The sequence below is a fragment of the Vipera berus genome (assembly GCF_964194415.1).
Source record: "Vipera berus genome assembly, chromosome: 2".
Classification (NCBI taxonomy): domain Eukaryota; kingdom Metazoa; phylum Chordata; class Lepidosauria; order Squamata; family Viperidae; genus Vipera; species Vipera berus.
Genome location: NC_138203.1, coordinates 245,073,825 through 245,096,100, shown reverse-complemented (window position 1 = coordinate 245,096,100; position 22,276 = coordinate 245,073,825). Strand labels below are relative to the sequence as shown.

The following is a 22,276-nucleotide window of genomic DNA, read 5'->3' as shown; positions in this document are numbered from 1 at the left end:
AATATATTTAAAATAAAACCCAAAGGGCATTGGCAAAGATCATAGACAGCACTCTTCCCTTTCCCCGTGGTCCATGAGACTTAGCGCTCATTTGAATCCAGCCACCAGTTGTGTGATTCCCAAACTGCTGGAATGAGTTAACCTTTGATACAACCTGTGCATACCTGAGTTAGAAAGTAGAGGAATTTTTCCAAAAGTTTCTCTTAAAATAAAATCAATGCTATTTTGGAACACACATTTATGTCTAGAGCGCATGGTCTATTTTTATTTAAGTGTAATCATGGAAATGACAAGCATTCGATGGAGGAGCGTTAAAGCACCTAATATTCTGTATGTATCACCCTAGGACGCTCTCTGCATCATAAACGTAGCTGCTAATCAGGTGGATATTTATATCTCATACCAGGGAAATATTACATTTTCATTACCTCACTAAACAGGACACTGGACTGATGGTTTAACTACAATCTGTAATATTTCTTCTGTATTTAAAAATATACAGTACTTGGCAATTTTATGAAGTCTGGGTTAAATGAGTGTTAAGTTCCCTTTTAGGGGGAGACTTTCCTTTCCTTGTGGTTTCTAAACATTTGTTCCTTCCATCTGCATCCTGGCTGTAATAATACGAGTATAAGGACATGTTCTTTTATCCAGCTGCCTGATCTTTAAAACACACACACACACACACACACACACACACACACACACACACACACGAAACTCAACCTCAACGGGGCCTGCTTCTTTCTGACATTTCACTTTAACTTGCCTTATTTGGTAAAGCTGTGTTCCTTGTTGCCTCTGGAAGAAGCTGTTCTGCTAGTTTAGTGATTATTTTCCCACTTTTGTTTCTCCTCTTTTGAAGTCAATGCAATCAATTTTAATCATCAGGAGGTCTTCCGTTTTAATGAACTTGGAGTGTCATCCCTTGCAAATAAGCTTGACAGGAGGTTATCTTGCATTTGATTATGTTATTCAGTTCTTTTAGATTTGAAAGAACTGAAGTCCCTCTCACTGTAATAACTTTCCCAGAAGATAACAAATGCTAGTTCTTTAGAGCAATGTTTCTTAAGCCATTTGTTCTCAGGATCCCTTCCTACTTTTAAAAATTATGTAGGACATTAAAAACGTGTTTTGTTCGAATGGACTACACTTATCAATATTTACCATATTAAAAATTAAAACAGATGCATTTGTAGAATATTTATTTATTGTGTAAAAATCACAATATTAAATGAAGTACAACATACCGTAAGTAAAATATTTATCATGGGAAAAACCCTGTATTTTTTTAACAAATAAATAATAATGAGAAGAGTGACATTTGTTTTACATTTTTGTAAATAACTTTAATATTGGGTAAATAATTTTGATTTCTTGGACACCGGGAAAAGTACTGGAGGACCCCTCCCCACCTGGAGTTCTTGGACCACACTAAAAATACTGCCTTAGACAATCACATATTCAGTGTTCAAAAGAGCACAGAATACATTGGTGTATTAGTTTGTGTTGCTTTCACTTTGAAAGGAAAAAAGGGGGGGGAGTTAAAACATGACAATATACAGATAATCCTCATCCTACAACTATTTGTTCAGTGATTGTTCAGAGTTACAGTGGCACTGGAAAAGGTAATTTATGCTTGGTCCTTATATTTACAACCGTTGCAACATCCCCACAGTCACATGGTTAAAATTTGGGCACTTGGCAACCGACATGTATGTATTATGATTGCAGCATCCTCACTTGGAATACTGCATCCAGTTTTGGTCATCACATTACAAAAAAAAAACCAACAACAACGATGTTGAGACTTTGGAAAAAGTGCAGAGAAGAGCAACTAAGATGATTAAGGATCTGGAGACAAAAACGTATAAAGAATGGTTGCAGGAATTGGGTATGACTAGTCTAGAAAAGGTGACATATTACCAGTATTTGAGAGATTGCCATAAAGAGGAGGAGGTCAACTTATTTTCCAAAGCACCAGAAGGCAAGACAAGAAACAATGGATGGAAAGTAATCAAGGAGAGAAGCAACCTGGAATTAAGGAAAAACTTTCTAACAGTGAGGACAATTAACCAGTGGGATAACTTGCCTTCAGAAATTGTAGGTGCTCTATCACTTGATGTTTTTAAGAAGAGACTTGTCTGAAATGGTATAGGTCTCCTGCTTGAGCAAGGGGTTGGACTAGAAGACCTCCAAGGTCCCTTCCAGCTTTAGTCTGATTGATCCCACTGCATGGGATTAACAACTCTAGTGATTCGCTTAATAAGTGGCAAAAAAACACTTGTGAAATTGTGTGCAATTTAGCAACTCTCTTGCTTAGCAACAGAAATTCTAGTCCTGATAAAAAAATATATTAATTCTTGATTAAGTGTGCCCTAAATATATTCAAAGCATTATTACATTGGACCTCTAAAAAAGGAGCTTTGGAGAAAGATTAATTTGACCCAAAATTTGATAGACTTGTAGCTGTAATCTAGCAACATTGTGAAAAAAGGAGTTTGAATTCAAATCCTATTGCACTTCATGGAGTGAGGCAAGAATGTTGATTATCCCCACAGCTATTTTTATAGCAATGAGTGTCTTTGGTTCCCTAGGAATACAAAATAAAAATATTAAAGGAGGTATTAGGGTGAGGAATACTTGTGAAAGACGTGGGCCATTTATATTTCACTAATGCTTCAGATTTACTTGAAACATCTGAGATATTAAAAGATAAATAGTATCTTTCCAATTTCTTAATTTTCAGAAATCAGAATATGACTTAATGTTTCACTCCAAGTTCAGAGAAGATGGAAGAGAAATATTAGATATTATTTTGTGTAATTCACTGATTAAATATTTAATTTGGGGATTAAAATTATAAAAGTCCCAAATAAACTGTTGCAAGTCCAGTTTTAAAACTTTGCTAAGTGATGGGAAGTTAATTTGAATCAGGGCATGAGATTTTAAGATTTTTCTCTTGAGTTTATTTATTCTGGGGGTCTAAATTTCCTCGTGGGGTCTTGTTCTGTGGCTTCTCAAAGCAGTTAAGACAATTTTGCGAAGCTTTTGTTGAACCTTACGTTTGCAGAAAAGATGAGCAAGAGGCTATCACAAGATGTTGATGCAAAGAATACCAATAAAAATTGTTTTGAGTTTTTAAAACAATGGCTTGTGTTAGATCCAGGGCTTTTTTTCTCATAGAACGCTCAGAACGGCGTTCCGGCACCTTTTTTGGATGGAACCTTGTAGGGTAGGCAAGGCAGGTTAAATGACATGTGTGAGTTCCGGCACCTTTTTCTTTTACAAAAAAAGCACTGGTTAGATCAGAGTTTCAAACTTGATATGGTTCCATGGAAAAATAAGGGCAATAAACCTGGACTCCAGTTCAGCCATTTTCTATAAGTACTGTACTGCTCTGTCTCTTGATCAGAGATTTCAGAATTTTTTTTTAACTGACAGGGTCCATTGGTTGAAAGAGTTTGAAAATCCCTGGTTTAGCTAATTTATGGTCTATTTTTCTCTGCTTCCTTTGCATTCACTCATGCATATATGTGCTCATTCATGCATGCTCTCATTCTGTCTCTTCCATTATGTAGATGCAAACATGGTCACTTTGGAGATATTGATTACGTCTGCGTGCCATTTCAAAAGCTGAGCTAAAACATATCAAAATATTGTTTTAGGAAGAATATTCTGCCACACATGCTTTTACTGTCTTTCTCCGTGTCATCTCTTCAGTCAAGCAAAGGATTGCATAAAGCAGTGGTGGCGAACCTATGGCATGCATGCCAGACGTGGCACTCAGAGCCCTCTCTGTGGGCACATGGGCCATTGCCCCAGCAGAGTTTGCCAGAGTAGCGAGCACATGGCATTTGGAAGCAACAGGGCAGGAAGTGAGCAACCAAGCAAATGGCGTTGCCCCCACCGGAGATAACAAGGGCCTGGCCCCAGCCATGCTCACCTGGTCTGCCGTGAGCACTGCAGCCATGCCCACCCAGTGGGCCTCGCCTCCCTATCCCCGCCTGAGGGCACCACAATGCTGATGCAGCCCTGGCACATTGTGATAAATAAGTGGGTTTTGGGTTGTTTGGGCACTCGGTCTCTAAAAGGTTCGCCATCACTGGCATAAAGGATAATGATATTTTTCCACCCATTCCAAAGTTTTGTTGTTTTTTGGTGCTTTTAAATTAGCATTGACTCTTGGTGATTGCTTGTACTAGTCCCTGCCATTTATTTGGCAAGAGTTCGGAAGTGGTTTCCCATTGCCTTCTCCTAGGGCTGACAGCGAGAGTGTTTGATTCACAATCGCCCAGCTGGCTTTGTGCCTAAGTTGAGACTAGAATTCACAGTCCCCTGGTTTCTGGCCTGGTGCCTTAATCACTACACCAACTGACTCTCTATTCCGAAATGATTCACAGAGTTGCAAAAAATTATTCTTCTGATTTGTTGTCACTTGCCCCTCAGATATTTTGGCATGACCTGTACCATGCCATTTTGCCAATTCTCATTAGGTGGTACATTAACCCACAACTCATGACCACAATTTGGGGGCAGAATTCCTGTTGCTAAATAAAGCAGTTAAGTGTGTTGTGCCTGATTTTATGAACTTTTTGTTTTTTGTTAAGTAAAGCATGATGGTTGTTAAGTGAATAACATGGTCATTAAGCGAATCCAGGTCTCCCCATTTACTTCGTTGGTTGGACGCTGGCTGGGAAGGTTGCAAATGACGCTCACGTGATCCTGAGACACTGCAACCATTGTAACTGCCAAGTGCACAAATTTTGATCACACGACCGTGAGGCTGCTGTAACGGTTGTAAGGGCAAGTTACAGTTATTTTTTTTTCCAGTGTTGTCATAACTTCAGATAGACGCTAAATGAACGATTGTAAGTTAAGGACTACCTGTATATCATGCATCAAATTCCAGAAAATGGAGTAACAGCCATTAGGGAGAAAATATTTTTTTAAAAAAAAAATTCAATAGTTGGGTTATTTAATAATTTTAGGTAAATAGTTTTTCTCCAATTTCTTTTCCTGTGAAGATTTAATATCAGACCATAAGTGGAATAGTCCTACTGCTACATTCACACTAGTACACTTTCTCAAGCAGAGAATAAAAAGCTTTGATATGTAGTCAGGTTACTGGAATAATTGTCAAGGGACTATTCTGAATTCACATACATTCTAAAACAGTGCAGCTTTTCAATCCATACAGAGGGAAAGCCGCAGATGAAACAGATGTATATGTGTTATAGTAGACCAATACACCTGTATTTTTGTTTATTATCTGACCTGAACACAATATATGTTATAAGAGACTATTCCCATTCCCGCACATGTGCCCTATTGTATCACTTTAAAAAAAAAAGGAATGGGTAAAATATTAATTTGGAAGGGAATACCTTATAGATAAAAGAACTGTTATCTTTGCTTGTTTTGTGGAATTGCTTTAATAGGTATCCTTTTATCCCAAGATTTATATGTAGATGCATTAAACTGAAAAAACCCCTAGCGATCTGTTTTTGGACTATTAAATTAAATGAATATTAAATGAAATTTAAAAAAATGTTTAAAAGCATGCTTGGTAGTCTGTTGCTCAAAATATTATTTCTTCCAGCTCTTCCACTTTTCATCTTTTTTTTAAAGATAAACACACTCTTGTGTCAATCTCAATTCCAGGTGGACTACAAACCTTCATAGAGTTTTGTTTATAGGATTACACAACAGGTTACCTTTTTTTTTCTTTGAATGTTTTGTCCACTTCCCAGTCTAGCAAAGAATGCTGGAGTTCTCAAGTGTCTGTCCTCCAAGGATTAACCAGGGCTGACTAGGAATTGCCACTTACATAATAATATTGGTGGTAACATTGTGATAAAAGCAGTTACCTTTGAATATCCTGTGAACTTGAATAACTTGCAAAATCACTGTTAAATCCCTTCAAGGAATGGGACCAGGTTACCTGAGGAACTGTCTCAACCCAATCACATTGACCCATGCCACCTGGTCAGACATGTTGCAAATCCCATCAACTAAAGAATTTTGACTGGTGGATCTAGCAAGAGAGCCTTCTCTAGCATTGACCCCGCCCTCTGGAGCAGCTTACTCACAGAAGTGAGGTGGGTCCCCACCCTTCTGGCCTTCCAAAAGAATATTAAGACTGGGTTCTGCCAATTGGCATGGAGTTCTAAGATGGATATGAAGCTTGAGGAAGGTTGGTAATGTGATGCTGCACTGTCCACCTCTGTAATCTTTTAATAGCTCAGTTTTTAATTTTTTTAAATTTGGTTTTAACTCTATTTTTATTCATCTTTTTGTACCACAGCATGTTTTTTTTAATTATGAACTGCCTGAGTCACTTTTAAATGATATGGATAGTGTTAAAGTTCATTGTGGTCATAGACCAATGTGATAAAATAAGTAAGCATATACAATAAAAGTGAATACAAGTTACAAAACTATAAGGTATAATCAGAAATAATTGCTTAACAAATAAAACTTTCCTAAGATTCAGTAGATATAATCCATATAAACATATCATTCAGCAACAGGAAAAAATATAGATTGGAATCAAATAATGTTCCTATATTGTCTTTTAGTCTAATATTAGGTAGCAGCATAGACACACAACATGTGATCATATGATAGCATTTCAGGTGCTTGACAACCAGTTTGCATTTACAACTGGTTGCAACATGCTGCAGTCACGTGATTGCAATTTGTGACTTTTTTCCTGTGGGTTTCTGGAAAAATATACCCATTTTGGGAGAATGGATTTACTTGAAAGCCATAAGGTTCATTAATGACCATGTGATTCCCATAACCTCCATGATAAGCCATCATAAAAACAGTCCAAAAATCAAGTCAGTCCTGCTTAAAGACCGTAACAACTCGTGATAAAAATTCTGGGCCCAATTGTGGTCATTAAATGCAAACTAGCGGTAATAATTTCAGTCTACTATCTTGGTACAAGACAATAGAATAAAAAGTGTGGTAGTGACTCCCCTCCCTGGAGCCAGAAGAATAAAAATATTCATTGAAAGGTACATTATTATGCTCGCTAGTGTAGGGAGCACACTGAGAAATATTCATGGAAAACTTTAAGGAACTTTTGAATTTATTTTTTTTTTGGGGGGGAGGGACCCTTTGAGTCAATATTGTCTCTGGCAACTGCCTGGATATATCCCTGCAGTTTTCTTGGCAAGGTGTTTGCCAGAGTGGTTTGCCATTGGGTGCTTTCTAAAGGGTGTGAGAGAATGACTGGCCTAAAGTCATCCAGGTAACTTTATGTCTAAGGCAGGATTAGACAGGATTAGCCTACTGCCTTACCCTCTATACCAGGGGTCTTCAAACTTGGCCCTTTTATGACCTGTGGACATCAACTTCCACAATTCCTCAGCCAGGAGTTGGAAGTCCACAAGTCATAAAAGGGCCAAGTTTGAAGACCCCTGCTCTACACCAAACTGGCCTTCTTGGAATTGAATATTTAGCTGATTCACAAATGTTACTGTATAGTCCAGGAAAAAAAACAACACTGGGAAGAAGTCTTGAGTCTGTTTGCCAATCACAACTTATTAATCTTTATTTAAAAGTAAAAATGTCCTCATCATACTTGAGATCTTTTTATAGGTTCAATTTTCCAGTACTATTATATATTGCCGCTGATTTATATGACATCCTGTTATAAAATTTGATGTTAAGCATGCTCAAAAACCATTGAAAACATTATTAACAATCTAATTGTTATGGCATATGTATTTTAATAACATTTGTCCAACATCCCGTGCTGGAAATTACCAATTCCTGATCAGGATCATGACTACTGTCGTGAAGAAAAGACACAGAGTTGTTTGCTGTTTCCAGTGATTATGTAGCACTATCCTCAGGAAGAGGAATAACAAGTGAGGGCTCCCAAAATTTCTTCTTATACTGAGTTGATTTGTACGTATATAAATCACTACTTGTGCTGTAGTGTTCTGCGAAGGAAAAACTCAAGCCCAAGGAAGGCTCAGTTCTGGGACCAGCTCATTTTCTTCCTGTGAAAGATTTATGGAGATCTGGAGTAAAATCAGATAATAGTAGAGTGAATGAATGCAGATATATGTATCCCAGGATAATGTTGCAGGATCTGGGTCAGTCAGCTGGACCAGAAGTTTAGTCTTCTGAGCTTTCAGATTCGTGCTGGAGCCCATCCTGAGGAAACTTCTCTGTACCAGAATGTGTATAGAGTGGTAGAGTGACCCATTTGTTTTCTTCCACAATCTTTTAAGGGATACTCAGTTTTGAAGTAATCTTTTTTTCTCTTTAATGTCCATCTTTTTAAAATTTTATTCCTATGCAACTCCTATATATAACTAGCAAAATGAGAATACATAATAGAACTGTATATTCTATTGTGTTATCTACTGAATTATTTAATGGCAGTCTAAAGTTTTATTTCTGCCTAATTGCAAAGAGGCACTTGGAACAGCTGTTCTATTTTTCCCCACACACTCACATTTCTGGCAGCTAGACGTTTTAATGGTTACTTGGAGCAGACAGTTTTGAAAGAGCTTGATTTCATTTTTGCATTATCAGTTGCTTAGCGACCAATGAGAGGAAGTAAGGTGCTTCGAATACTGGAATGAACTCTCTCTTCTTCACTTCCTGTCCCTGCAATAGTGCCCAATTGTATTTTGCCAAGCTCTTGGTGTAAATACTCAATATTCAAATTTTTATGTTACCTTGACAGTATCAAATGATGGCATAGCAAATCAGAAGGAAATGCTAAAAAGAGCTTTTGGGGGGGGCTCTGTTTTTTTTAAGGTTGATAAAAATCCAATGTTTTTTTATTTAATTTATATAGCTTCCCATTGCACATTCATACCTCTGAGTGGTTTACCAAATTAAAACAAACAATACCATCCTTCCCTAAAATAACCATAAAACATTAAAAACATTAAGACAGTTAAACAATAAAACACTGTACAGTACAGTCATAGGATAGCACAGTCAACTTAAGGGTCTTACCAGAGTGGGAAGGATTTAATAACCATGGAAAGAATTTTAATTCAAATTTAGATTTATTCCTATACTGTCTCTGACCCACCTTTCCATCATTAACATGACCCACAAATAACTGAAACTAGAAAAAAAGTATTGCAAAGATCACTAATCTACTTCGTCCTCTGGCAATTAATAACCAGGCTAAACTAATTAACATACACAAATAATAGCAGACAGGGAAAATCCTTTCACTTTATAGAATTTCCCTGGATGCACACAAAGGTGGCACCAAAGCCCCCACAAAGAAACACATCAAAGGGGAAAGTTCTACACAATCAGAAAAGAGCTGCACATCTATCGAATTAAACAGTACAGAGGTTACATTCAAAACTTACCTACACCCCATAAAAGAACTACCATCCCCATGTATGTGTCTGATCTCTGCCCATTTATAGGTATCTTCTGGAGCAGATTCTTCGTCTCGAATAAAACATCCTGCCTCCTTTTTAGTCAGCTGTCCATTGCCCACCTTACGCAATCCTGCTTGGATTGAGAGCTCAAATACTTCTAACACCAGCATTTTATGGGCTCTACACCACTCTGATCCTCAGGCCTGGTGGCTAAGCCAGGTCTTTAGACCTTTATGGAGGCCAGGAAGGCTTTCCATTGAGAATCTATGTTAAAGTTGTTAAACAGATGTTGTGCAAATGCTAGTGGGGGCTTCCTAGCTTTGAGATTAATACTGTTACTGTTGTATGCTTCTTTGTAAGTTTGGTCATCCAGCACAGAAAACCTTCATTCAGGTGTTCTTGTGATCTCTAGTAAATTTCCACAACAAAATCACCTTTGTTTCTTCCTTTCATTTACCTTTAGTCCTGTTAAGCAAAAGCTTTCAACGGCATTTCTATGTTCCAATTTGAGAATTTCTTTAGATATCAAGCCATAATCTTTGTACAAAAAGACACCCTTTGAGTATTTGAATTGCTTTTTAACATCCCAAAGGGCTTTGTTTGCAATAACTTACCAAATATTCTGAAAAGAATCCACATTCTACTAATGTCTGTATCATATAGAACTTAAGCTTTGATTTAGAGGTAGAAAAAATGTTACTTTATTTCTCTGAGTCTATAAAAACTTTAGCAGAAATGAGAAACATTAAAAATACAAGGCAATGCTAGATATTTTTTCCAATGTAAAGTGTTAAAAACTGTTAAAATGGATATCAGAGCTTTTAAAATGTAGTTTGGGGATCAGTACTTCACAAGCTCGTCTACTTTATAATGTTTATTATAATTGAAGATTAACAAATATTTCACTTCAAAATTGCCCAAGATAATTTAGAAATAATTTGCTTTATTATCTCAAAAAGCGACAAGTTGATAAATCTTTCCTTCATTTAGGCTCAGACACCATGGCTTAGTTTTCCTATTGTTTCATTCCGAGAACTCTTTGATTTCCTGTGTCTTGTTTTAAATTGTTTCCTTAAACATAAAATGCACAGATCAATAGTAATAGCATATGTTAACAGTCGCTGCAATAACCCTTTTCTTATGCCTCTGTACAGACTGCCTTTTTAAATTATGCCCCATGAATCGCTATTCTGCACAGAAGCAGTTCTGGAAAGCTGCTAAACCAGGAGCTAATAGCACAACTGATGCGGTTTTGCTCAACAAACTACATGTGAGTATCTGTTCTGGAGTGACAATCTTCAAGCTGGTCTCAATCTAATTTCAGAGCAACCAATGTAGCATTAGTTGTTCGAAAAGAATGTAGCACTGAATTTCAACTAAAGGTTTGAAAAGGGAACTATTAACCTAGGGTACTAAAGACAGATTTAAATATGTGCCTGTTATATTTTGAAAGGTGGACTTTATATTTGAGGCCAGATATTTATGTATTCTTATATTTTTGCAGCGTGTAGATTCACATGACATGCTGAACCTTCCCTTCCCTTCCCTTCCCTTCCCTCCCCCCTCCATCCCATCCCACCCTGACTCAAACAACGTGACTCTGGGAAAGCATACAGCTCAAAATAAACAAACAAACAATAAAATAAATAAATAAAACTTGCCATCTCCCGTTTAATTACAAAATATAAATATTATAAATATTAAATGGCAAACAAGCAATAAATCCAACAACCAAAATGGAACATTTAGTTAACTGGCCCCTAATGTCCAGGGGAAGAGGCTGGTCTCACACTGTTTTCCTATAAGAAAGCCGAGTTGAGGTGTGTTATGTATTGGGGAGCAGGAAGGGTCAGTCCAGTGAGCAAAGCCAATCACGATCAAGTCCTATACAATGACAAGATTTAAAAGAAAGAACCGGCAGTGTGCCATCTCTATAGGATCATTGTGGATTGGGGAGACGTTCCTAGAAGGAGACAGTCCCTCAAGTCCTATGAAATGTAGGCTTTAAAACTGATAACCAGCATTTCGAATTGCATCTGAAAGCCCACTGGAAGCTAGTGCACTCCACAGAATAGGGTGTTGCATGGGCATAGCAAGATGTGCCCATAACTCCTTGGTCATTGCATTCAGAACCAACAGAAGCTCCTGGATAGTCTTCATGGACAGCTCCATGTAGAACTTACTGCACTAGTTCAATCAGAAGTGACTAAGGCACGAGTGACCCATGAACAGGTTCTCCTGGTCCAGGAATGGATACAGCTGGTGCACAAGATGCACTTGTGAAAAGCTGCTTTCCCCGGCCAAAGCTTTCACCTGCTTTTTGAACAGGAGTTGTGAATGCAGCAAAAACAACAACAAAAATAACCCAGTAGGATAGGGCCACTCCATCCCAAACCAAAGGGCAAACCCCAGATCTGAGTGTCTCCAAACCCTTAGCCTCTTACTCTTGACAGGGCTGAATCACAACCCATTCCTCCTTGTCCTGTCCTTCACTGGAAAAGAGGTTGACCACTTCACTGAATGGCTGAGGTCAAAGATGTAAACTGGATATCATCCACATATTGAGGATACCATACCCCAAAATGACTAGTGGCTTCATGTAAATATTTTAAAAAGGGAGGAAGGCAAAGCCCTGAGGTAAAGCAGGAGCCTTGGGCTCGACTACTTCCCTTGCACCAGTGCAGACTGGAACTGGCCTTGGAAGGAGAACCACACAAAAGAGTGCCTTAAACTCCCACCCACCCCCTTTGCCTAATATAGTGTGCAAACCCAGAAAATGTGAAAAAAAAAATGAATAAGCGGTCATGGTGACTGGCTTATTTATTGAGTCTTATAAACCCAGCTAGTGTCCACTTAGGGACGCGGTGGCTCAGTGGGTTAGGACGCTGAGCTTGTCGATCAGATGGTCGGCAGTTTGGTGGGTCGAATCCCGAGTGCCGCGTAGCAGAGTGAGCGCCTGTTACTCGTCCCAGCTTCTGCCAACCTAGCAGTTCGAAAGCACGTAAAAATGCAAGTAGAAAAATAGGGACCACTCCGGTGGGAAGGTAACAGCATTCCGTGCGCCTTTGGCGTCTAGTCATGCTGGCCACATGACCACGGAGACGTCCTTGGACAAGCGCTGGCTCTTCGGCTTTGAAACGGAGATGAGCACCGGCCCCTAGAGTCGGAAACGACTAGCACGCATGTGCGGGGGAACCTTTACCTTTTTACCTAGTGTCCACTTTATCTGAAAAACAGAAAGCAGAACAAATATTTACGTTTGTACAAAATGGAAGTAGAAACAAACACGTATTTTTAATCAACGAATTATTTAAAATTGCACTGTTCCACAGGGAGCAATTTTTATTGTTTACTTTATATTCTTTTTTTATTGTTTTCAATATGTTGCATCTGCAACATTTATTAATCAATGGGATAAATGAATACCAGTAAATATCCCTTTTCTATATGTCTGGTCCTTCTGAGGAAGGAAAGAACCAAACTGAATCTAAAGAACTAGCATTACCGTATGAGAAACTGGAAGTGTGTAACTTCTATTGAGGGAAAATAATTACGAATGATTTGATCCTTTATGTCAGGCCAGTTCCTGGTATTAAAAATGCCTTTGTAAACATTTCATGTGGTTACAGGAGATTAAGAACCTGTTCTTTTTAAAATTATTGTCCGGCAGTGGACACAGTCACAGTTGAATTGAAACCGAAGGATGTTTCAAAAATAGCTTGATGGGATCTAGGCTGGGTAAGAATACAAAACAGGCAGGCAAGCCCAAACAAGCATTTGGCTCTTAGCCATATTTAGCAGCACTAAGAAAAGGCGTCCTTTTGTGTGTGTGTGTGTAAGATTATTTGAAATGTTACCCGGTTCTTGGCTGCAGCAGGCTAACCGAGTCTCTTCTGAACAGAGGAATGCAATAGAGCAAACTCAGACAATACAGCGGTTGGTTTTTTTATGAGTAATTTCTCCCAGTGTAAGGAGTACACAACATCTGGATGCAGAGTGTTCATTGAGGATCAAGGCTGTTTCCTGTCTTGGTACTTTTTCTTCCATGTGGTTTGAAGTAATCTGTAAAAAAATGTTCAACATGCATTTTTAGTCACGTGCATTTTTGGCTTGTTTTATTTAATGGTGGAATTCAGGATCTTCTGCTGTAGATCAAGCTGTGCTAAGGATCAGGTTATTTTAAACTAATACCATTTAAGGGATTTAGGAATCTGGGACGAGTTTTAACTGGAATACAAAATCATTTCTTCTTTTAACAAAGTGACACCTAGTGGCTGCTACATAGAACGCTTCCTTTGCTTGTTTAACAAAGGTACCAAAAAATTGGCATCTTTATTAAAATAACGGAAATCATGCTACAACGTCATCATCAACAACAGCAATGTAAAACATGCACACTTTTTATTTTTAAATAATAATAATAATTTGAGATAGACACACTAGTTCAGGGTCTTCTAAAAATCAAGACAACAAGGAAACTAGAGAAAATAATTTGCATGCCAGTTGTGTCAGGTTCCAGTGCCAACTGCACTGAAAAAGTGACTTATGACCCTTTTTCACACTTATGACTCTTGTAGCAACCCCATGGTCAAGTGATCAATATTTGGATGATTGGCCACTGGCTCATATGTATGACGGTTGCTGTGTCCCGGGGCCATGTGATCAACTTTTGTGACCTTCTGACCAGTAAAGTCAATGGGGAAGCCAGATTACCTTTACAACCATGTTACTAATTTAACAGCTGCAATGATTCACTTAACAGCTATGGCAAGGAAAGTTTAAAATGGTTATTAAGTTATTAACTCACTTAATAACTGTCTTGCTTAGCAATGGAAATTTTAGGCTAATTTGGGGTCGTAAGTCAAGGACTACCTTTTTAGACCTGTATTTCTTAAACTTTTTGCTCTAAGGATCCTTTCCCACTTTTAAAAAATATGGAGGAACCTCAAAAGAACTTTTGTTCTGTATAACAATAGCATTTAGAATGAGACTGGTGGTTCTCAGCTTATGACCACAACTGAGGCCAACATTTATGTTGCTGAATGAGAAATGTGTTAAGTAAGTTGGTCCCATTTTACAATTTGTCTTGCCACATTTGTTAAGTGAATCCCTGCAGGTGTAAAGTTAGTAACACAGTTGTTAAGTGACTCTGGTTTCCCCATACACTTTGCTTGTCAGAAGGCCTTAAAAGGGGATCACATGACCCCAGGACACTGCAACCATCATAAATATGAGCCAGTTGTCAAGCATCTCAATGTAAATCACGTGGCTATGATAGTTGTGAGTGTGACAAGTGGTCGTAAGTCACTTTTTTCAGTGCCGTTGTAACTTCGAACAGTCACTAAATGAGCTATTGTAAGTCGAGGACTACATTTATATCGCCCCATAGTGCTTTACGGCATTCTATGGGCAATTTGAAATATAAGCAAATTGCCCCCCCCAACAATTTGGATCCTCATTTTACCAATCTCAGAAGGATTGAAGGCTGAGTCAACCTTGAACCCTGCCATTTTTCCTGTCCATCCTTTCTTTCCATTTGTATGATGGCATTTGAAATATTCTTCCAAGTCTGCATTGAATGTATATTATTTTCAGCAGTAGCTTGTGGTCAGCTTGTAAAACTGTACTTGAAATGCAATTTTTGTCTTACTATTAGTATCTAGCAGAAGAAAGATACCTTATTTCTAAAAATAGGGCTTTAATTTACTTTAAAAATTTGCTGTACAGATTCGTGGGATTTTATCTTTGTTTTTCTTTTGTGGTTCATTTTTGTTCTTGAAATTAATTTAGATGTATAATAACTTATTATTAAGTTCTTGTTTAATGTTGTATACCAGCCAACCTCAAGATTGGGCAGATTAGAAATATAATACATAAATAATTATTTTGGATTTGTACTCTGTCCAAAACTTCAAATTCTGTCTGTGTTCATTGGAAGGAGATCTAAAATGGGTTGGAATATTTTGGATTAATCCACATTCATTTCTAATGTCATCTTTTTAGTTGTATACAAGTAAATATGTAATAATGGTTCTGTCCTTAAAGTCTTATATAACCTGTTCTTTAAACCTCAGAACGAAAGTGAGGTTTAGAAAGAAATTTCACTTCTGTTTCTGATGTGAACCTGAATGTTAACCCAAATTTATCATCTGTGTCTGATTTTTAGTACAGGTGTCTTTTTTTTTAGTACAGATGTGTTTCCTTTTATGTTTTTCTATCATTTTCCCCTGCTTTCTACTTCCCTTTACTTCACCTTTACTCTTCATCTTTACATTTATTAAAATTCAAAAAAAAAACCAACAACAACAATAAAAGGGACCAGCATTTCCGACTTGGGTTAGAATGCAACCAGTGGCGGAAAGCAGGCAGAAATTACAATGGAACAGTCTAATTTTACCCAGCAACTGAAGCCTTGATACTTGTGAGCAGAATTGGATCGGTTGGAGTTTAGTCCTACTCTGAGGGGATTAATTACATTTAGAAGGTTTTAATTAGTCATGAGTTACAAGCATGAGTTCTAAGTTGAACTCTAAGTTTTGATGAATTCAATTATGCAGTGATTTTTTGGAGGGGTTGGGGATGGGAATTGCAGTATTGTTTATAACATCTTTCATTTTAAAAAGCAACTGATTGCAGGTTTTCCCATCCTTGCTCACCAGCGAATCCTTTGTTTGTTTATTAAACTTAGCATGCTGCAGATTTGGAAAAAAAGCAGAATGAAACAGAAAATAGGAAGCTGCTTGGCACAGTTATCCAGTATGGTAATGTTATTCAGGTAAGCAGTAAGGGTCTTCAGCAAGTCTTATGTAGTACAGGTAATGTAAATTATTTTTTAAACTAGCCTAGAGAAAAATGCAAACTGATATTTCTGAAAACATCTGGATTTAAAGATGCTTGTGGAGAACAAGAAAAAATAAATTAGTGTTGCTATCTTTATTTGATTACAGACTATATACTAGTTAGCAGTTCAGTCAGGATGAGAAACCTTTGGCTCTCTAGATCAGGCACGTCAAACTGCATCATAGAAACTGCGCCCACCCCATTGCCGGCAAGGGAGAAAAAAGTCACAATACGTTGTGCGACGTCACGTGATGTCGCCAGTTTGACATGCCTGCTCTAGATGTTGCTGACATCCAACAAACAGCCACTGCTTGTGCGACCAAAGGTGAGGGATCTCATTCAATAACTTTTGGGATGTTACAGGTTTCTCCCACCATGTTAACTCTTCAGACTATGTCTCCCTTAAGCATTCAGATTCTGGGAGAGAGAGAGATCCTATGATGATGGGAAGCACTTACTGCCTTCCTTTGTCCCAGAGTAAGTTACTGGGTATTGGCAACGAAGAAACAGAATTGTAACACAGAATTAGGGCTTTGGGGAGTGACCTGCTTGAACACCTGCAGGACAGCTATAGGGATATGCCAGTTCGTCCAGTCTCTTGCTCTGTTTCATCAAATAAACTGGCTACTAAACATTCAGGCTCCAGTGTCAGAATGTAGATTTGATTCTGCAGTTATTTCTGCTGAAATGACGTTGTGAGAGGGGGAGGGAGGTCCCAATTTTCTCATGTTTTTTCTTTGCTAAAATTAATGTCTGGTAGAAGCTTTTTGAGATTATGGTTTTTCCAAGTTCCACAAGTTCTGGCTTTATTGATACAGGAGGACTGAGTGGTGCTGGGGAGTTGAATTATTTCCCAGTGTCAACATCGTACAGTAATAATAATAATAATAATAATAATAATAATAATAATAATAATAATAATAATAATAATAATAATAATATAGTTGGAAGGGATCTTGGAGGTCATCTAGTCCAACCCCCTGCTCAGGCAGGAAACCCTATACCATTTCAGACAAATGGCTGTCCAGTCTCTCTTCTTAAAAAACCTCCAGTGTTGGAGAACTCACTGCTTCTGGAGGCAGGTTAGGGTTAGGGTTAGGGTTATTAATTTAACACTGAAACATTCTTTTAATACTTTGAGAGAGTCATAGGAGTACTGGCTTCAGTAACATTTTAAAAAAAATCCAATTTAAAGTTCTTTCTATGTCATGAAAATTGTTGGCAAATTGTTAGAGTGAAAGGTTTTAGAAGAAAAAAAGGCTGATAAACATATTAAACATCTGCTTGCCAAGTGCCATTTACCAACTATTCTGTACGGCTGATGTAACTATACAAGTCTCCAACAGTCTCCCTAAAGTGGGAAATATCACTGCAGCTGTAGAAAATTGTGGGTAGAATGCTCAACTGCTCCATATCATTGTGCATTATAATATGAACAGTACAGGAATTTTAAAAGCATCAGTGAATTACATTTCCACTTCGAGCAATAATCAGCTGCTAAGGTATGGTTTGGGTAACCACTGCTGCATATGCCACAATGCAGTGATTTCTCACATTACCCCATTACTTATGACTCCTAATCGCTGTGTACATTGTACTAAGCCAAAAGCAAACCAAATGATGATCTATACAAATGTCAACCTTCTGAATAATTATTGCAGCAGGTAGAACTATTTTAATTTGTTGTTGCTTTTCCTTCCTTCCAGCTTCTTCATTTAAAAAGCAACAAATATTTAACAGTAAATAAGAGACTTCCAGCTCTACTAGAGAAGAATGCTATGAGGGTGACCCTAGATGAGGCTGGCAATGAAGGCTCCTGGTTCTATATACAACCTTTCTACAAACTGCGTTCTATAGGAGATAGTGTAAGTTTGCAGAACTGCCAGGGAAAATGGTTTGTAATATGAAATGTTAAATGTTTTCTTCATCACTTAAAGGTAAAGGTAAAGGTTCCCCCGCACATGCGTGCTAGTCGTTTCCGACTCTAGGGGCCGGTGCTCATCTCCGTTTCAAAGCCGAAGAGCCAGCGCTTGTCCGAGGACGTCTCCGTGGTCATGTGGCCAGCATGACTAGACGTCAAAGGCGCACGGAACGCTGTTACCTTCCCACCGTAGTGGTCCCTATTTTTCTACTTGCATTTTTACGTGCTTTCGAACTGCTAGGTTGGCAGAAGCTGGGACGAGTAACAGGCGCTCACTCTGCTACGCGGTACTCGGGATTCGACCCGCCAAACTGCCGACCTTCAGATCGACAAGCTCAGCATCCTAACCCACTGAGCCACCGCGTCCCTTTCTTCATCACTTACTTTCTTGTAATTAATTAAATGCACTGTTTATATAATGCAGTGGTGCTTCTCCGTGCCATCCTATGAAAACAATTGTGCATGAGAGAAAGAAAATTACTACAAAAACAAATGTTTTGAAAACGAACATTTTAAAAGAGTAGGACAGTAACTGTTTAGATTTGGAATGATTATGAAAAATGATGTCATTCCATTCACTTAAGAATTCCTGTGCTGGATATTGTAGTTTATATCAATCCATCGATAATCATTTACTTATTGCAATAAATATTAGCCTCAAGGCTTCACAAAACTCTTTTCGCTCTTTCTGTTCATGACTGTCCAGTGCACCACAAGCAATACTGATTTGTTATTTAATGCATTTAATTACTTGCTTTATTAAATTCATTCAGTTTATTTTAAGTCAGTTATTTGTGCCATGCTTCAGCAACTCGTTCAATTCATGTGTACCAAAAATTGTTATTGCGGTATATCAAAATAAAAATAGTACACTCAACTTTGCCAATCCCTGAAAGAATTAGCAAGGCTAAAGCTAGGGAGGGAATTCCCTAAAATCTCTGTGTGTCACCATCCCCAAAGTATTCTCTCCAGTCACCAGCTTCCTAATCTTAGATGGTACTTGAGGACAATTTCTAAAGATAATCTTGTTATATGAACAAAAGCACATGGAGGATGTCCTGAATGGGATGGCTTAAACAATATTATTTTTACTTAAAATGTTTCTTTATTTTCTTAATACATTTGATAACCTAAGGATGTTCATTTCCAAATAAATTTGCAGCCATTTCCAGTGGTCATAGCTTTATACAACATTGCCTTTGTAATGGTAGATAAAAATGAAATTGAAACCTTGTTTTTCAGGTGGTCATCGGGGACAAGGTAGTCTTAAATCCTGTTAATGCTGGCCAGCCTCTGCATGCCAGTAGCCATCAACTTGTGGATAATCCGGGCTGCAATGAGGTAGGTTAAGAGCTCATGAGAGTTAGAAATAAATGAGGTGACATTTAGTTTTCCACAAAATTGTCAAGAGGGACAATTAATTGCAGATCACGGTGTGTCTTTGTATACTTGTTTTATCTGTGGCATTCTGTTTTTATAGGTAAATTCAGTGAATTGCAATACAAGCTGGAAAATAGTTCTTTTTATGAAATGGAGTGACAATAAGGACGATATTCTAAAAGGAGTAAGTTGAAAAATGTACCTCATCACTAGGCTTTTCACAAAAACACGACCTCGATATTTCTGTTGATTGATCTTTCATTGTCCTTACAGGGGGATGTGGTACGGTTGTTCCATGCAGAGCAGGAAAAATTTCTTACTTGTGATGAACATCGAAAGAAGCAACATGTTTTTCTGAGAACTACCGGGAGGCAGTCAGCCACATCTGCAACTAGCTCAAAAGCTCTGTGGGAAGTTGAGGTAAAGATGGGATTAAAAATAGCTAATGTGGCTTTGTAATGAATATTCCTACACTGAGGATTTCAAACCTTGATGAAAAGCTGAAAGCTGTGCTGGAACACAGATTGCTCTGTTCTCGATTATCATATTTCTAACATGGCAGGATTGTTTCCTATAGAATACATAACCAAATAGGTTTTGCTCCAGGATGGATTAGGATGCTCCCAGTGAATAAAAGATAAATTAGATTTGAGTTTTGATTGTATTCTTGGTGCTCTTTATTCTGCAGCTGGATGTTCACACGGTGTGTTGCTCTTGAGCAATGGAAAATAAAACATTGATGTCTTCCAAAGCAAACAATAGTGCTACCTATTAATAGAAGTGGTTTTGCTTGAAATTATTTTATTTGCAGTAAAACAAAATAGCATGTTTGTTTTCATACAATTATCTTATTTAAGATTCCACAAAGAAGAGCACAACAATTCATCTTCTATGAATGCAGCCATGACAGTTTCAGCTAGTATCGCTATACTGTATGTTACAAAGAAATTCACCCTTTCATTATTTATACACTTTCTTCAAGAGGTCCTTGAAGAGGTCCACCAGAAATGGCAATTATTGCAAGAGAGAGCAACATTTTAGGGCCATACAAATATCCAGGGGAAATGGAAAGGGCTGTAACAATGGGACATTGTTACAAAGGAAGAGGCCATTTCACACAAATAGATCTAGTTTTTAGGACACTATATATCTGTGGCTTTTATTTGTTTGGTAGGAAACGTTTCAGACAATTTGAATCCCAGGGGTTATTCAGGGCCTGTTTGTGGTCTTGGGATCATAGATTACCTATCTCTAGTTTATTGCTTTGTAATGTATGGAACATAGTTCTCAAATAACTTCTGGAATAGAATTCTTCCTATTCCATTTGATAGCAACTCTTATCTAATATTAGCAGAGTCTGTTCCTTCTTTAAAATCAACCACACAGTAGTTAACAAAGCCATCCTATGTATATCTACTGAAAAATCTCAAAAGCCAACAGTCTTACTTCCAGATAAGAGTGTATGGGATGGCAGCTATAGTCACCAGCTATTCCAAGCATATATTTGGAAAAAGCTATATAGTAGTGCACAGAATGGAACTCCCCTTTGTGTTTCACAATCCAGTATAAGAGGTGAGCTTTGACAAGACAAATGCTTTTAATAAAATTAACTTGCATATATTTTAATTTTGTTTTTTCTCTTTCAAAGGATATATTCGTTATTAAGACATATTTTGAGTAATCAATGTATTATCTTAGTCTTGTTCCAGAAAATGATTGTATTGTTATAATAGATATATTGGAAATTAAAAGGTCATATAAAGATAATTTTCCCATGCTAATATAGAAGTTGGAGCTATTTAGAACACAAGTGGAAGCACAAACTGATTTCAAAACTAATGGAGGCATGTGCATAGTCATCTAATGGATATTAACTTGATGTCTAGCAGTAGTGACATCAAAAGATCTCATATAATGATGTAATCATGCAGATTATGTGCATTACAAATTTACATTATTTGCACAATGAATGCAATGTAATTTCCTGTGGATGTCCATGGACACATCTGTGTGAAGGAATTCTGTTGGTCTCATATATCAATATTTATCGACACCAACATATGTAAACAGATAGACTATACAGCTGGTCATTTCCCACTATGTCCATAAATATTATGAGTGTTCATATGAATATATATGTTATATCTCTGGAGTCATTCAGTAAACATTTCTTTTAAACAGATTGAAAAACTCACCCAACAAATACAACCAAATTTGTGCTTGTAAATGTTTCAATTTTTATCAAGCAGTTAAAAAAAAAGTAAACTCCAAAGTGATTAAAACTGTTTGGTTTAATCAAATCCATAAAAGGCTACATTTACAGTTCTGAGTTCAGTGGAATCCCATAACACCTAGCTGTTTGCAAGAGACTACAAAAATGTCAGTTTTTGCCATCTACTCACATGCACAAATCCCCACTGCTGTCCAGCATATATATGCATAATCTCAAGATCTTTCCTTGGTCTAGAGAAAAATTTAACCAGCAACAGTTATCTGTAATGTCTCCCACTGTCCATGGGACACCAATTTGCCACCCTCATTGAAAGCAACTAGGCACAACTATTGAATATTTTTGATTTAGAAAGTATGCTTTCTAAATACAACATTATAAATAAATTGAAGTAACCAGTCATTTTTTGGATGAGTCTTATTATTCCCCTTTGTTTTCTAGCTAATGTTTTGTAGCTAACTTAAGATCTTGTTTTGTTATTCCCTTTTCATTTTTTTCTAAATTACTATTTTAGCCATTTTGTTGACA

General features: G+C 37.5%; 1 protein-coding gene across 1 annotated transcript in view; it reads left to right on the top strand.

Annotated features, from left to right (window-relative positions):
- ITPR1 (inositol 1,4,5-trisphosphate receptor type 1) overlaps window positions 1-22,276 on the top strand; it is a 201,613-nt gene that overhangs the window by 36,499 nt on the left and 142,838 nt on the right. Inside the window, exons 3-8 of the mRNA XM_081318646.1 lie at window positions 10,532-10,647; window positions 16,066-16,152; window positions 17,924-18,082; window positions 19,381-19,479; window positions 19,619-19,702; window positions 19,792-19,938. Of these exons, the coding sequence (XP_081174772.1) occupies window positions 10,532-10,647; window positions 16,066-16,152; window positions 17,924-18,082; window positions 19,381-19,479; window positions 19,619-19,702; window positions 19,792-19,938 (692 nt within the window). The remainder of the gene's footprint in view (window positions 1-10,531; window positions 10,648-16,065; window positions 16,153-17,923; window positions 18,083-19,380; window positions 19,480-19,618; window positions 19,703-19,791; window positions 19,939-22,276) is intronic.